This window comes from Leiobunum rupestre, chromosome 4 (genome assembly GCF_980474605.1).
Source record: "Leiobunum rupestre chromosome 4, qqLeiRupe1.1.hap1, whole genome shotgun sequence".
Lineage (NCBI taxonomy): Eukaryota > Metazoa > Arthropoda > Arachnida > Opiliones > Sclerosomatidae > Leiobunum > Leiobunum rupestre.
The window spans coordinates 35,101,954-35,118,361 of NC_143387.1; the positions used below are offsets into that span (position 1 = coordinate 35,101,954).

At 37.5% G+C, this 16,408-nt stretch overlaps 1 protein-coding gene across 7 annotated transcripts; it reads left to right on the plus strand.

Annotated features, from left to right (window-relative positions):
- Positions 1–2,069: 2,069 nt before the first annotated feature.
- LOC149947544 (aminopeptidase O-like) lies at positions 2,070–13,925 on the plus strand. 7 transcript variants are annotated; one of them, XM_090174109.1, is made up of 17 exons: positions 2,108–2,155; positions 5,559–6,110; positions 6,189–6,352; positions 6,655–6,745; positions 6,811–6,874; positions 6,938–7,059; positions 9,261–9,447; positions 9,516–9,622; positions 10,250–10,358; positions 10,465–10,572; positions 10,653–10,693; positions 11,056–11,113; positions 12,936–12,995; positions 13,062–13,154; positions 13,232–13,354; positions 13,446–13,532; positions 13,620–13,925. In XM_090174109.1, exons 2-17 carry the CDS (start codon positions 5,683–5,685, stop codon positions 13,764–13,766), a joined length of 1,989 nt encoding a protein of 662 aa, XP_090030235.1. In that variant the 5' UTR covers positions 2,108–2,155; positions 5,559–5,682; the 3' UTR covers positions 13,767–13,925. The 7 variants fall into 7 exon arrangements, with proteins under 7 accessions (XP_090030232.1, XP_090030231.1, XP_090030235.1 ...); XM_090174108.1 differs by lacking the exon at positions 2,108–2,155 and adding an exon at positions 2,168–2,396; XM_090174110.1 differs by lacking the exon at positions 2,108–2,155 and having other exon boundaries at positions 5,897–6,019; positions 6,248–6,352; positions 13,620–13,898.
- The last annotated feature ends 2,483 nt before the right edge of the window (positions 13,926–16,408 follow it).

Below are 16,408 nucleotides of genomic sequence, written 5' to 3' on the forward strand. Positions count from 1 at the left end.
GATTTAAGGCTGTCTGCTTCAAGTTTTCGAAAATGAAATCCAAAGTAAAAATGTTTTGAAGGACTTTTTTATGAAAAGATTTTGAATACATTTTGCACTGCACAAAAGCTTCGTGATTTTGGAAACCTAAATCCTTTTTGATAAAAATCCAGTTTCAGTTACATCATATCATATGAAAATACTGAAATATTTTAGGGTTAAATAAAAAGATTAAATAAAACTTAATAGACCTTTCTATAAATTAACGTGGTTTTCTGGTTAACTGTTTTTTCCTCACTTCTCCCACTAACGAGAGCTAGTGAATTCGTCCATAGGTTTGACTGCACAATTTCAAGAACAAGCTGGTCAGTCGTAGCGTATTTATGGAAAGGCCTATTATTAAAGCGTTTAATATATATCCTTTCCTTAGCTTTCGGATTTTTTCTAAAGAGTTTTTATTCGAAAATATTTAAAATAGTGACAATATTGTTAAAAAATTATTATCATTTCCAAAAAGTATATTTTTATTTTATTTTATTTAAAGTAAAAAGGGCTAAATAAGCCGATGTGGTGGGTATCTTTTTGTACAGCATCCTCGCGTTTTAAAAGACTTATAGCCGCTCTGAATTATGAGACACTGTTGCGAGCAAAGACTATATATACGCTTCGCTTTCTAGACAGGCGTGTTCATAGGAAACACCTGTTAACACCTCTGTAGCACTGTAAAAGCTGGGGTAATATTTTGACCCGCGACTAGAGGCGCCACTAGTAACACAGCTCAAGCTAGGGGAAAATTTTGACCAGTGTCGAGATGGAGCCACAATCGGTATGCAAGTTGAGCCATAGAACACGCCTGTCTAGTAAGCGAAGCGTATATATAGTCTTTGGTTGCGAGCGGTTGACTATTCTAGGTGGCGCTGCGACGTCACGCTCTTCTGCTATTATAGTGTATTTTTCTCGACGGACCTTAGTAGCAGCCTTGGAAATAACGGTGGTCAGGTGGTCAAAGACCAGTTAATTAATTGCTCAGACCAGTTTATTTATTCAAAATTTGGGGGTCACTGGTCACCGTGTCCAGTTTATTAATTCGAAATAATAACAAAAAAACAGAAGGTGACCAGTTTAATAATTCAAAACAATGGGAGATGCCCTATTAATCCAAGGTTTATATCAATTTTGATTACCCTATTGACTGGATTTCTATGTATAGCGACTCCACTTACTACCGCCGCGGCCGCACGTCGAGGTTTTATGTAGAGTCCCTTCGATCGCATCCCTCGAACGAGTCGAACTGTCTAACCCCCTCTGGCCTCAAACCCTCAATCATGGACTCTAAATTTAATGCCTCAATCCTCTAGTCTCGCTTTCCCCCGAGTACGGTAGGCTACCTGGCTACGCGGTAACAGACCAGGGACTCTGGAGTTACAGGGCCTAGAGAGAGATAATACGGTAAATTACGAGGGTCTTCTAGGCTATGGTAATAGTCTTAGGTGAGATAGTACTATATTGTACTATTCTTGTGGTACTCATAAAATAAAGTTAACTATTTTGAATACGTGTAAAGTTAATGTTACCAACATAATCTAACTTCTAAACTGTAGTATAGGTTTTTTTAGGCTGGGTTACAATGCGTAGGGGGGTGGTGGCAAGCCATGCATGCCACGCGATCGAGCCAACAGCACCCTACACTAACTATTACCTAGAACCTCAACAAGTTTTAATGGAAGGGGAAACCGAAGAGCTCGGGGGAAACCCCTTAAACCAGTGGGGAGAGAACTTGCAAACTCAACGCAGAAGGAGTTGTTCCGAGTTTTCACCCAGTACCACAAGCTGGGATCGAACACGGCTCCTCTTGCTGCGAGGCGAAAGTGCTAACCACTCCGCCACCCCACCTTTGTTAATAATAATAATGAAAGTAAATTTTTAGGCAGAGTTTCTACTCCATTTCTTTATTGGGTATAAAGTGGATTAATTTCTTTCACTAAATATTTGCTCTTTTAAAAAAACAGCTGGGAGCATTTTTTTCTAGACTAATATTTTTTCCTTTTGGGCTGGCAACTCTGAGCATGGCTTCGTTGTTGCCTATGGCACGGCCAACTTCGATCGCATGTCTTATAGTAGAGTGCGCGAGGGAGGAGTGCGGAGTACTGTCTGTCTGGCTTCGAAATTTTCTAAGGTAAAATGATTAAGTGGTCGAGACTTTATAAACTCCGCCCTAAATAATATTATATTCCAAGTTTTTGTTTCTTCGCTAGTTCGCTTACAACTACAATTTTAGAGAATTGAGCAATAACATATAGCTAGAAAACAAGCAGTGATTAGGCCTAGGTATATTGCATCAGGGAAGCTGATTTTGTTTTAACCAATGATTTAATAATTTTATTGAGAGGGAAAGGCTACAGAACTTGGACTTTGTGGTAAGAAATTTTAAGGCCAATTGTGTATTATTCAAAGTTATTTGATTACCAGCTCTCATGATTTGCTCTTATGAAATTAGGTCTTGGCCTGTAATCTATGTCCATTTTAAATATACTGATCTTTATTTTTTCATAATATCAGCCACTGATCCTAATTATTATCTAACTTTGTTTTATCAATAGGCACAGAGTACCAAATTTTTTATATACGTGAATGATAAAATATGAGATAGTCAGTTTTCGGTTAGTCACAAGCGTTACTCTTACTCTCATATTGCATTCTTAAAGTAATCATTTGTTTTAGATGATGAATCTAGTTGCTAATAAAATGGATAAAGACTTAAACAACAAGATGGAATCAAATCGCCACCTCTATAATACACTTCACGCACTTGTAGTTAACAACCTGAATTATTTCAGTCGACATGCTCTTCATTCGGTCTCCTACGCTAGTTTTGTATCTATTTTAAAATCTGTGCGTGAAAATCTCGAGTATATCGAATTGGAGAGAGAAAACTTGACTAAAATTGTGCACCTTTACGATGTGGATGAGAATACTCCTGGAAATGGATTCAGAAGTTACATTAATTTAATGGACACTTTCGTGGGGAAGACCATCCTGATTTGTCGCAACATAACCGTAAATAGAGAGTCTATTTTCTTTAGAATTGAAACTCAGTGTAAGGAATTGGAAACTTGCGCTACCGTTTTCAATGGATTCCACACGGGACTTGAGTATCTAAAGAAAATGATGGCTAACAATAAAGAAGGTGATCTGTTCTCACCAGATGGGCATTTAACTGGTCAAGAGCTACTCGATGAATATGGAAATCTGGACCAAACTGGATTTTATGGCAAATATCTGGGATTTTATTATTGCGAATCTATGAGGCGAACATTAATAGGTGTCAGTGTAGTGATGGCGTCGTTCAGTGACCTATATCAGAAAGCTGGCGGAGCATTTGCACACGCTGCATCGTCCGTCATAAATGGTGGGAAGTACTCATTAAATTCCGACTTGAGAGCTAGGCAGATTGTTCACGTTGCCCAAAATGCCTCTATCGAGTTCTTGAAGGCGTTTTGGTCTCTGAGTGAAACGAGCCTCATGAAGCGAGTACCAAGTTGGCTGTGCTCAGTTCCAACTGTTAACGAAGAAATCTACGTTCCTCCCGAAATTTTGTTCGCGGACAAAACGATTGGCGGAGGTACCGTGGAGATTCCCGTTCCTTCTTCGCATCTACCCAAAGCACCGGTAAGATGTCGTCTAATATCTCACCTCCATCGTCAAGGCCAGGCGCCTCCTAATGGCAAGATGAAGACGTCTCCCTCGGAACCATCACAGGCTTTACTTTTCCACTGTCACGGTGGCGGATTCGTGTCGCAGTCTCCAGAGGCGCACGAAATATATCTGAGGGATTGGGCCAAGGAACTTAACATTCCAATTTTTTCGGTCGATTATTCATTGGCACCTGAAGCTCCGTTCCCCAGAGCCCTGGAAGAAATTCTTCTCTGCTACGTGTGGGCCATTCAAAACTCCTTGCGTCTAGGCTGGACCGGCGAAAAGGTTTGCGTGGCGGGCGACAGCGCCGGTGGCAATTTGGTCATGGGTCTCTCCTTAAAAACCATAGATTTGGGAATCCGCATCCCCGACAAAATATTTTGCGCCTATACACCATTGATTCTGGACTTGGTCCCGTCACCTTCGAGGCTGTTATGCGTTATGGATCCGCTGCTGCCTCTCGGCTTCATGCTAAGTTGTCTGGACGCCTACGCGGGAGCCAATAGCGCTTTAGACGTTGACGACGATCAGGTGGTAACGCCAACGTCTCGCAGCAGAAGAACGTCGGTAATTCAAGCCCTCGATTCTGGAATTCATTTGCTGATGGGTTTCAAGAACTTGGACGTTGAAGACAGCGCGGTAGAAGCGGGACAATTCTTCGAAGAAGACGATGAGAATGGCAACGGTGAACGAGACAAGAACAGTCGCGCGAGCAAAGCTTCCCGTCGACATTCTAGTACCCTCGACACGTCAGTTTTGCGCAAGGATAACCAACCTATTGTGGGCTTAATCGCGTCCAACGCCAACAAAACCGAAGTGCCCAACGCGGGTGATTACGCCGACAACTTCATCGACCAGTACGTTAAACCTAGTCAAGAAAATACACTCGAAACGTCTTTCGACCGAGACGAGCATTTAATTTACGATTTGCCAAATGACATTTCTTACAGCTTTCATCAAAGGGCGAAACAAGCTACTCAATCGTACGTCAAGAGAGTCGTGGACGTTGTCACCAATAACAACTTTTACAAGCGACACATTGCTTTGGCTAAAGTGATGGATGGGGACGTGGTCGACGGTGGACGCGCGACTCAAACTGCCGTTCCTTGGTTTAAAGAATCGAAACAAGTCTTGGCCAAAAAGTTCAAGCAAATAAGGATCATTACGAGCAATCCTTTCATGTCGCCCATTCTGGCGTCCGACGACATGCTGAAACAAATGCCACACGTGTACTTCTTATGCCCTTGCTACGACCCGACTTTGGATGATTCGGTAATGTTTACCAGGAGATTGCGACGCTTAGGACGATCCGCAACGTTGGATATGGTCGATAAATTGCCTCACGGATTTTTAAGCTTCTCGCCGTTTTCCAAGGAAGCTCACGAGGGGTCCAAACTTTGCGTTAAACGCTTGGCCGAAGCCTTGGACTTGCCTACTCGCGCATCTCTGTAAACGACGCAGTATTTTTTACGTGTATTTCAATGTTTATACGAAGAAAAAAATTACCTTATAATATTTTATTCGTTGTAGGTTTGGCTAAAAGGTATTCAAATAGCAAAATTTTCGATAACTCCTAAAGTTCACAAAATTTTAAGTGCTTGTAAAAATCTGTATTATATAAATTCTCATATTCGCTTATTTAAACTATATATTTAATATTTATAAGTGTACAGTTAGTTGTATTTGGATACAGTAAATAAACATGGGTTAATTTAAATCTTTGTTTTTAATACTTAATGTACTTATATTACTTTTAAAATACATCGCAATAATTTCCTCACACCGTTTACTTCCTGTCATTTTGTAGGCTATATGTCGGCCTATTAAAAAAAAGGATTGTTAAATGTAATTCTCTAAAATCGGAAACGTTTTCCATGTTACAGAAATTCCTTTCATAGAGGCCGAGATGTTGCCGGCGAAATGGTGGCGATACTTGGATAATATTTGCTTCTTCGTGGATGGTAAAATCTGAGATTATAAAAGTCAGTTCGTGTTGAAACGTGAAGAATGGAAAGTGGTGACAATGCGGATCTCCCACTTTGTTCTAACACAAATGACATACTCGTACTGCATTATACTTTCGTATTGCAATGTGACATGAAACAAAAAATATTTTCTGGAAATGTGACTTTAAAACTGAGAGCCGTTCAGTCTTTGGAGAAACGTTTTTGCTGCGGCGAGTCTTCTCAAGGACAACATTTTATTTTGGTGTTAGATTGCCAAGACATTGACATAAGCAAAATAGAAGAGGTAACTACGTCTGAAGGAGGAAAAGACGTTTACAACAAGCTACATTTCAAGTTAGAAAAATGGTCGTTAAAAATCTGGAAGGAAAATTCCTGTTGTAAGTTTTGTTTTCCTCAAACGATTATCGTAACTTACAAAACGACACCCGCGGGTAAATCTTTACTTTGGGTGAAAGATCAAGATTTGAAGTAAGAAAGAACGTACCGCTCGCTATAGTCTTTCGAGGAAGTTTCGAAATAATCTTACATCGCCTATTGTTGTTTAAGACCTTGCGTTTATACTTACGGAGCGTGGATTAACAACAGATCTTTGTTTCCATGTCAAGAACCACCCGACGCTATGGCGACCTGGGAAGCCAGTGTCACCGTGCCAGATTCGTTGACTGTCCTGATGAGCGGCGATGAATTCCAAGATTTATATTTGGGGAATGGTTTGTTACGCACAAACGCTGTTTATATTTCGATTTGTTGTCAAATAGAATGCTCGAATTTGAGTAACAAATCCTAGCCTCATTAATATTGACGAATAAAACTTAAGAATGAGGAGTTTTAACTGTAATTTCGTTGTATTAAGATCAAATTTAACTTTATGATGAATCTCCCTGACAATGTTTGGTCTACATTCCCTACAACAATACTTGATTTTCTAGCCATTGTATTTTAAATAAGCTGAACTAAGAACAACACCCAATTACTTCATATTTCATGATACAAAGTAAGAATAATTCCATAGGGTTTAAAGAATTCCGTTATAAAACTAAATCGGTGCTGCCAATGGCGACTTTAGCAATCGCCGTTGGATCATGGAAATCTAAATCTTTATCGTAATGACTTTGCATGAATGAAAACCCTGCGCACAAAAATCGATCGTAACACGTATTTTTCCTAGAGTACCAGATTCAACTGTTAAATGTAGAATATTCTCAACCAACAGTTTACTTTCTAAATTGGAAGTTAGTAAAAATTCTGTTTTTGTGATACATTTTTCAATTTTTTAATAAGTATTCTTTTTGTAGAGTATTTCTTGGTATATTTCCAAGTGTATTAAAATTGCAGAGATGAATATGAGCGTTTACCCGTTCCCCCGACTGGACATCCTCGTGGTGCCTAAGGGCTTCGGCAGTTTGGGAATGGCGAGGTTAATATCGTCAGAAGCTTATATCTCTTAAAGGCCGACTACATCGTTATTCGGCTTACTCTGTCTTTCACTGGAAGCTGGCTCGCTGCAAGACACATGTGCTATGAAAGCAGCCGACTACCAGTGGAAGACAGAGTAAACTATGTAAAAAGATCAATCGAAGACACGTGTTAGCAGACGACTTTTTAATTTAGTTCAAACTCCTTTTAAAATTAAATATGCACCTTCGCATTTCAATGGGTGCGAAATCTACCGCGTCTCCATCTAACGATGTAAAACGTTGATATAATCATACATTTTTATTGATGTAATGATTTTAGAAGTTAGTATATATGATCAAATCACATTAGCAGGATGGATAAATAGAAAAATTTAATCTTTATAAAAACATAAAAATTTTGTCGGCATCCATGACGTATCCAGGGGGCGTTTCCGTAAATTCGCTACGACTACCCAACTTGTTCTTGAAATAGCGCAGTCAAGCCTATGAACGAATTCACTAGCTCTCTTTAGTGGGAGAGCTGGAGAAGCATTGTAGAAATAGGGAAAAACAGTAAACAAGGACACGTTATTTTATAAAATGCCTATTATTAGTTTATAAGATTAGAGAAACGTATGAAAGGCTTCAGACGAATCTCGAACCAAATAATAATAATAATAATCATAAAAAAAATGTTTTACGTCGTTGTCGTATTTCCGAAATGTATCAGAAGAAATAGTTGATTTTATAAAATGTCTTTACGCTTGCCCGACTTGTTGAAATGTTGCCCTGGAATAGTTGAGTTCAGCCAATGCCTAAGAATGAGTTCATAAACTCTTTAGTGGGAGAGAAAACGGATCCACAGCTGAAGCGGGGAGGCAACATTTCAACAAGATGGCCAAGGTTATTTTATAAAAAGAACTATTGCGAACTGTTCAATGAAAAGTAACGTCAATATTGCATTTAAACCAGTTAATCTATTAAAAATAATATTTAATAATGGTAAAGACCAATTTGGACCAGGCGCGTAAACAAGGCATATATGAGATACCTTGTAGGACTGTAATCAAGTTTATAGTCAAACCAAACGTCATTTCAAGAAATAATTAACCGAACATAAAGATAACCTAAATAGATTTGAATGGGAAAAACAATTAGAAAAATACTAGTGTTGGCCGATACCGATACCGATTTGAAGAATTTACCGATGCTATACCAATATCTAACCGATTTTTACCGATACCGATATTTTAAAATTAATTAGCAAAGCCAAAGGTCAAGGTTAGTGGCGCCATCTACCTTGTTTTTGATAATATCGGTTTTAAAATATCGGTATCGGGTAAAATCGGTAATTTAGACGTAAACCGATTAATCGGCAAAATCACGATATCGGTAACCGATACCAATATCATATCGGTTTCGGTCCATCACTAAAAAATACTAAACACGTAATTGATTTCGAACAGTCAATGATAGCTAAACGAATACACGTGATAGCATAGAAATAATAAAAATATATATTTTTTTAATTTTACTTACGCAATAATAGGTGTTTTTTTTTCGCTTGTCCGGGGACAAAAAGTGTAAACTTTTTACCCTAAGAGGTTTTATTCGCCTGTTCTCGGGGTAAGATTTACCCTGTCCCGAATTTTGTTCGCTTGTTCCAGAGCTCTAAGGTTGCACTTTTTACTCCTCCTCGAAAGGAGGTGTAGAGCAAGGTTCGTAAAAAAGGGAAATATAAGGTTGCCTCGATCGCATAGTTTTTTATCAAAATATTACGGGTTTTGCGTTGCTATGTAAAATCGTGACGTCACCCAGATGAGATCGTATTAAAAATCAACGGAGGCTCATCTGGATGACGTCATCAATTTTAACTCGTAGAGATATTTTTTTAAACATCTAAAGAATCAAATGTTTTTCTTCGCGTCACGGGCTTAAGCTTTTCAATACTTTATTGGCACGCGCGTTTCGCCCGTGGACTTCAAATTCCGAAAACTTTATCAACTCATGGACTAATTAATTAGTCCATGATCGACTCCAGCGCGTGCTTTCAATAATTATAGCTAGTGACGTAGAAAAAACATTTACACGTGACCTCCCGTATTTTATAGAACTTTGATTTTTTTTTGTAAATATGGAGATAGATAATTATATACCGCTTATATCATTAATCACGTTTCGATTTGATAATGAAGTTTGTAACTAAATTGTAAAATTTTAGCCCGAATCTGGTTTTTCTTTCTCAATCAACGCTCACGTCGACTGGCAGCATGAACGTTCGTATCGCCCACGAAATATCGCACTCGTGGTTCGGACTTTTGATCGGTGCCAAAGATTGGACCGAAGAATGGCTTAGCGAAGGTTTCGCCACCTTTTTGGAAGACGTATTTCACACCGCCACGATGGATGTAAAGCTCAGCCACTATATTTTAATCGCTCTAGCGTCAACCGTATTCTTTTTGTACATGTATGTTAGTGGGATGAAAACTTTGCGAATAATTATAAAGAGCTTCGCTGCTGGATCAGATTGAAGACCTTGCGGGCCGAAGTGGAGAACACTCAAGACGAACTGCAAACTCTTCGGTAGTGTTTAATCGTATAACATATCTTTATAAAGAAGTATCCTTATTTCCATACTGATCATGTTTTTTTTATTGACACGACTCGCTGTTTTTTCCAATTAGGTTTTGCCAAACAAAAATTCGGTAAAATGTTACGGCATTTCTTTGTTTAATCACTTAATAACGTTTATGGTCAAGAATCCAGATGGACAGCAGTGGCGTCGCGATGGTTTTTGGGTTAAGTAGGCCAAGTATAGGAGGGACCCATCATTTTTATTTTTTGAACTCTTAGAACTTTTAGAAGGGCCTTTTTCGTTTCCCAAAACCAGCAAAATATGGTTATTTCAATTTCTAAGCTCCCTGTAATAATTTTCAGTTCACTTTTAAGGAATTTAATAATTAATCCCCAGAGGTTTTCGCGTATTTGTAATTTTTGGGGCCCCCTTGATAGAATTTGGGGGCCACCTTGCCTACCCCTGGCGCCGCCACTGATGGACGCTTCTTTCGTAAAATATGTTATATATTTCTGATTGTGAACCTTTTTACGAATTCTAATTCGATAGGAAGAATTAACCGTAATATAAAGTTATGTATAATAGTTTATTCACTAAACAAGTTGTAGAATTGACGTGACCATATTACGTTGCAGGCCCACTCAAGGCAAAGAAATGACGGCGCAAGTCGATCACCAGGAAACCAAAATAGTGAAAAACGGTATGAACACGGAGAAAGGCTTTTTACAAGTTCATTATATAAAGGTACATACTTCCCCTGCCTTCGTAATCGAGAATTCGTGGGAGCCAGGGCTTGAATTTACATTCTTAAGGAAATTATTAAAATTTGTCAAATTATAATTATTATCAGGGATACTTTTTGCTGAAATATTTATGCAAATTAGTGACGGAAAAACATTTTATGGAATTTTTACGCCGTTTTGTTGAAATTAACAAAGGAAAATTAATTGATTCTAGAGTGAGTATGCGACACGTATTTTCAAAATTTTTGCCAAATGAAATTTATAGAATTATTTAACCCATTCGAGATTTTCTTAGGAATTCTTGGAACAATATTTTACTTCTTTTCCAAATATAAAGTAAGATCAGAAGTATATAATATATTCGTGTGAGATAAGTATGCTTACAGTGTTTACTTTATTCGTTTGATACAAGTACCAGACTTTCGCACATTTTTCAAATTATTTCAAAACAAATTTCAAAACATAATACGAGTCGAAATAAATCATATAGTAATTTTCTGAAAATATAATTTTTAAGTAAGTTAATATCCCCGGGCAGTGTCATTTTGAAATACTTCATTGTTAGGCGAAGTAATGGATACTTATCACGACATGTTATAAGCTCCTGGTAGGACTATTAAATAATAGTTATTAAATATAATAATGGTATTATAATTAGAAATAAGGATTTTTAAAATTTGAATTCGTATAATCCCCAGGAATGAAACAATCGACAACTTAATAAACGACTGGCTAGATACTCCAGGAATTCCCAAGGTAAATAGAGAGATTAAGCGCATCGCGAGAACGCGTAGAGCGGTTTATTTCACGGATGTACGAATGATTTAAATATCATTATTTCGTTGTTTAACGTAACAAGATTATTTGAAAATTTATATACAACGATATATCGGTTTATTTATCATTATTTCGTTGTTTAACGTAATAAAGATCACGATCTAAGATTATTTGAAAATTCATATGCAACGATATATCGGTTTATTTTGAGGGATCCGACATTTGCAAATTTTGCGTACATGATTTTGAATTTCAAAATGATTTTTAGAAATCATGAACTGATTTTGAGAGTTCAGATCATGATTTTCATGTTCATTTTTGGTTTTTAAGCTGACTTCAAGATTTCTAAAATAATTTTTCTCTAGAGCAGCGGTTCCCAATTTTCTTTGCTATGGAACCCTAAATTATCCACCTAATTCTGGCGGAACCCCTACCCATTTTTTTTTACTTATCTTAAAAGACTCTTGACACAAACAAAGATGGCCGCGCTGAAAATTCTCGGAACCCCTGTGACCCTTCCAAAGAACCCCAGGGTTCCTTTTGGGAACCGCTGCTGTAGAGTGTACGGGATTTGTACGAATTTCGGACCCCTCGGTTTATATTAACACGCGCCGAGTCAAGCTCGTGTTAAAAATAGTACACCGTTTTAAAAACTTCCGCCGTGTTTCTAAGTACTTCCCTTTTTCGCGGTATAAAGATAATACCGTTTTTGGTTAGATAAAATTCTGTAAAACTATTTCATCTTGGTGCGGTGTTGAATTTCATTTACTAATTTACTAATGAAATTTCAAGTGTATATTATACAGGGTGTTTCAAAAGGTTTTGCAAAAATTTTAAGGAGTTGTAGGGGGTGAGTTAAGAAGTATGCCTGTTTTTTTCCCATTTTCCTAAGATGAGCTAAAAGAGCGCCAGTGAGCTTCAAAGCCCCTGGAAGTAGGCTGCAACAAGCGCAAAACCAGGCAGCAGGGACTTTAAATACTGTTTAAGTTACCTTTTTACGCTGCTTACCTCGATTTGTTTAAAGTCCTTTTTTTACCTATGACACGAACCCAAACCTTAATGTTCGCGTTTCCCTGCTGCTTGGTTTTTGCTTGTTGCAGCCTACTTCCAGGGGCTTGTAGGCCACTCTTTGAAACTCTCTGGCGCTCTTTCAACTCATCGTAGGAAAATGAAAAAAAAAAAACAGCCATACTTCTCAACTCACCCCCTACAACTCCTTCAAATGTTTGCATAACCTTTTGAAACACCTTGTATATCTTACGAGAGGAGTAATATATCCGAGAGCCAGAACCTGCAAGTTACTGTTTATAAAGTACTATGAAAAAAAATTGAAACTTTGCACCTGTAAACAGAAAGTTTTGCGTCAAACAAGCTACCTGGTTAAAATGAAACACTTGTAGCATAAGGTACAGGTGAAAAGTTTCCATTATTTCAACAAGCGCTATATAAACAGTAACTTGCAGGTCCTGGCTCTCGGAAAAATTACTTCTTGGCGATTTCCTTGAAGATGTTTTATTGAAGCGTCTATTGCGCGTTGGGTATTACATCTATTGCGCGTTGCTTATTACATCATGTATTGAGTTTCTTATAAACTATAAAATATACTCTATAATATATCGCTTCGCTGTTTAATTTCTACATTTTACAACGTTTGGCAAAGTAATAGACGCGATAATATTTTAGTAGTTATGCGATTTACCCGCGATTTGGTCCATCGCCATCTATACCTAGCCTGCAAAGATACGTGTTTAATATATTGACCTCGTATAATTCACTTCTAATGATATTGTTCGTTTTTCAGCAACTAGAGGAATTAGTGTTAATGGAAGATAATGCTTTATATAACCACGCCGTTAAAGAAGTATTGTATAATTAAAAGTAGATAAAAGTATGTAGAATTATATTAATGTTTAAAAAACATCTTAAGGTACAAAATATAGAAAGGGCATTTAAAAATGGCAAAAGTCGTAAACGACGAAATGGCGATGCTTCGCAGTTGCCCGCAGTTTGTAATTGTAATGTAAGCTTCATTTCAATGCATTCTTCATTTATTTTTCAACTGAAATTAACGATATTTGCTATTTCAATTCCTTTTAGATTACGCTTGATGACCAATTAGTGGTAATATTGGAGTTATTACTGGACTCGAACGTGCCTTTTTCATGCGGCGCTTTTAAACGCGTGACTGAGCTCTACTCTTTGAGAGATAGAAACCCCGAGGTATTACCCATTTACCCCATGAAAATACTGATATTCATTCCAGCGATGAATATGATATTATTTAAATTCTGTTCGGATATTCTTGAAACAGGTGCGTCATAGATGGTGTGAGCTTATTGTGAAACACAAATTGAAATCGTTGTATTCACACGTTAAAGACTTTTTGGAAAATGATTTGGTAAACAGATTTTTTGGATGATGATCGAGATCATACGGTTTATTTCTTGAAATAATGAATTAATCCAATCTTTTTTAACGCAATTAGGCTATGGGGATATATCTCTATGGAGAATTAATTAACTCAAGTGTAAAAACGCAAAGGAAGTTGGCTGAGGAGTGTTTTTCACAGTCTAAAGACGACATGGAGCCAAACTATCAAATTGAAATAATTAAAATGTTTAATACATCTTAATTTGAATTTGATTTTAATGATATGATAATTTTTTCTTAAAATAAAGGCGAGGTAGCTCAATCAAAATAACCTACGTTGCCAATCTGTCGGTTTCTGAGTCTACATAAGTTGGAAATAATATTTTTTTTTAATTTAAAAATTTCATTTATGTATAATAAATTGTAATATACGTAAATTTAAATTATATTGAGATGAATTTTTCGGTTCTACACGCGGACATTCAGTAATTGCTAGTGAACTTGGTGTGACTCCATTTCCCCCAAAGAGCTACAAAAATGTATTTCCAATAAGTTAGGTTTTTACTAAGACTACGCTGAAGAGGCACAGAGCTAGGTGACACATTCCAATTAACACTTGGCGGCGAGCTATTATTAAATTAAAATGAGAAAAGGAATATAACCTTAAATGAGATCTTTATGTTTGGGATAGCCCCGCCACCCAGGAGCAACAAACACAACACCCCACACAAAGTGAACGCAACCCGTCAAAAGTCGTGCATTTTCTTGTGTACATTTTTTATTGGTTAGACGTATTATCGCCTGCTGCCGTCGGGAGGGGAAAATCCGTAAATTGTCTTCCTCCTTTCCGTAAAAAGTTCAGCGTAAAGGTTCGTCCAATGAGATTTGTACACAACACTGCGATAGCGTGTTTAAATGCTAGCTGCGTTCTCCTTGTGTTTGTTGCTCCTAGCCGCCACAAACTACTAAGCAGCGCCGAAAATGTCCAAAGCCATAGGAGAGGGCGGTCAATATCGGAACTCTTTGGTTCAACAGAAAAACTAGAGGCTATATTCCCTTTAAAGCAATATAAAGTTCTATAGATATGACGGATCTAATTTCATCCCCTTATGTCTAGAAGTAAAAGACAACTGCTCTTCTGTCTTGAATTGATCCTTTCTTTTGGTCCGATGGTATTTACTGACATCTAGATACTATTATTGTTATTAAATTATAAATGATTTGAAGGAAATATTTAAGAAATATCAAAAACAGCGTTTAAACTAACGAAGTTGTTATTTGATAGTACTTGTTCGATTATTTTGTTAGTGTCGTGTTCCCGCTAGAGATGGCGCCGCTTCTGCCATTTTTGGTGTCTCGACGGAAATATTAATATTTTGTCGTTTTCAAATATTTTTCTTCGTAGTCCAGTAACTTTAGGATTTGTAAAAGGCTACTTTTATTTTGTAGTTATAAATAACATATTGGTTTTAAGACTATGGCGAAAACACAGTGTGAAAGTCATACATGTTAATTATAGTTTTCCCTTAGGAGAAGTAATATACGATTGGACCTGAAACAATAGCCCAAAACACTACTCTATTATTGCTTCTGTCCAATTAATCTTTTCTGATTTAATACAGTTCAAACCCCAATTTTGTCTTTATCAATAAAATCTAATATAATCGTATTTTTCACACGACGACCAAATTTGAACTTTAGTCGAGTTTTCGCTTAAAGTTACTGAATTAGCCTTTTCAGTTTACATAGAGCCACGTAGCGGCCAACGCGAGAAACTCATAACCTGCCGGAATTTCGTATGCTAAGCAACGCATTCTAGTCTATCGTCTGCTTAACTTCTCATGTTGACCTCTAAGTGACTATATAAACTGAGAAGGCTAATTATCAATTGAAACTGGGGTTAGACAGAAGATTTAAAGTTCACAATCAGAAAGAAAAGAAATCCAAATATTTCCATACAATAAATATGGATAAATTATTCGAACAATCGCTTAACATTATTTAAATTGAAGTTGATTAAATTAGATCATAGTGAATGCCCATCATTAAGATTTCATACTTAAATACCTTCTTATTTTTTGCCCGTACACTTTGGAAGCCGCAATTTTCTTTATCTCAAAAACTATGTTATTTTAATAAACCAGTTAGGTCGTGCATTATGACTCGAACGAAATGAATTCGTCAGAATCGATTTGAACAATGGGAATTCCGTCGATGGGTCGAATCTGTAAAAGCGAATTGCGGAGGTCCTCATCCCCGCTGGAGCAGCGCAACGGCCGGCCGCCGGGGTATCGTATAACTTAATTATTTCTTATTTTCTTCCACTTATTCTTCCGTGTCGAATCGGTTTTTCGAGCTCCGAAATCTATTAAAGTTAATCTCTTCCCTTAACTAATCAAGCATGGCGGCTCTCTTCTCTTTGATCTCGCCGCGTCCCTCTTTTTCGCAGCCCTGCACTGGTTCCTCCCATTCCGCTGCCTCCCTCACGCCAAACCAGTTGTTTATTCATCAATTATCTTATAAACAGAAGGGTCCCGCTACGACTCCGTATTCTACAGAAAAACGCGTCTGTTTCGAAATTCGGGGAAATTTGCTCAAGCGGGAGTTCAAATATTATACACCCGAGAAGAATGAAGCGTCGTAGAACGGTAGATCATCGACGAAAAACCCAAAGAGTTGTCCCTGCTTATAGTAAAGCAACGCGCCACGCTGTGGCGTAGCCAATGGGGGCCACTAGGGATACGGTTCCCCCGAAATGTACGAATGTAAAAACACATTTTTTAGACAATTGTGTGCAAAAATCCCGGATACACCACGCCACTGCTAGTTTTCAAAATCGCATAAAAAAAATTAAAATTTAACAATAGATATGATTACCAGTATCCGTAACATTATCATCACGTT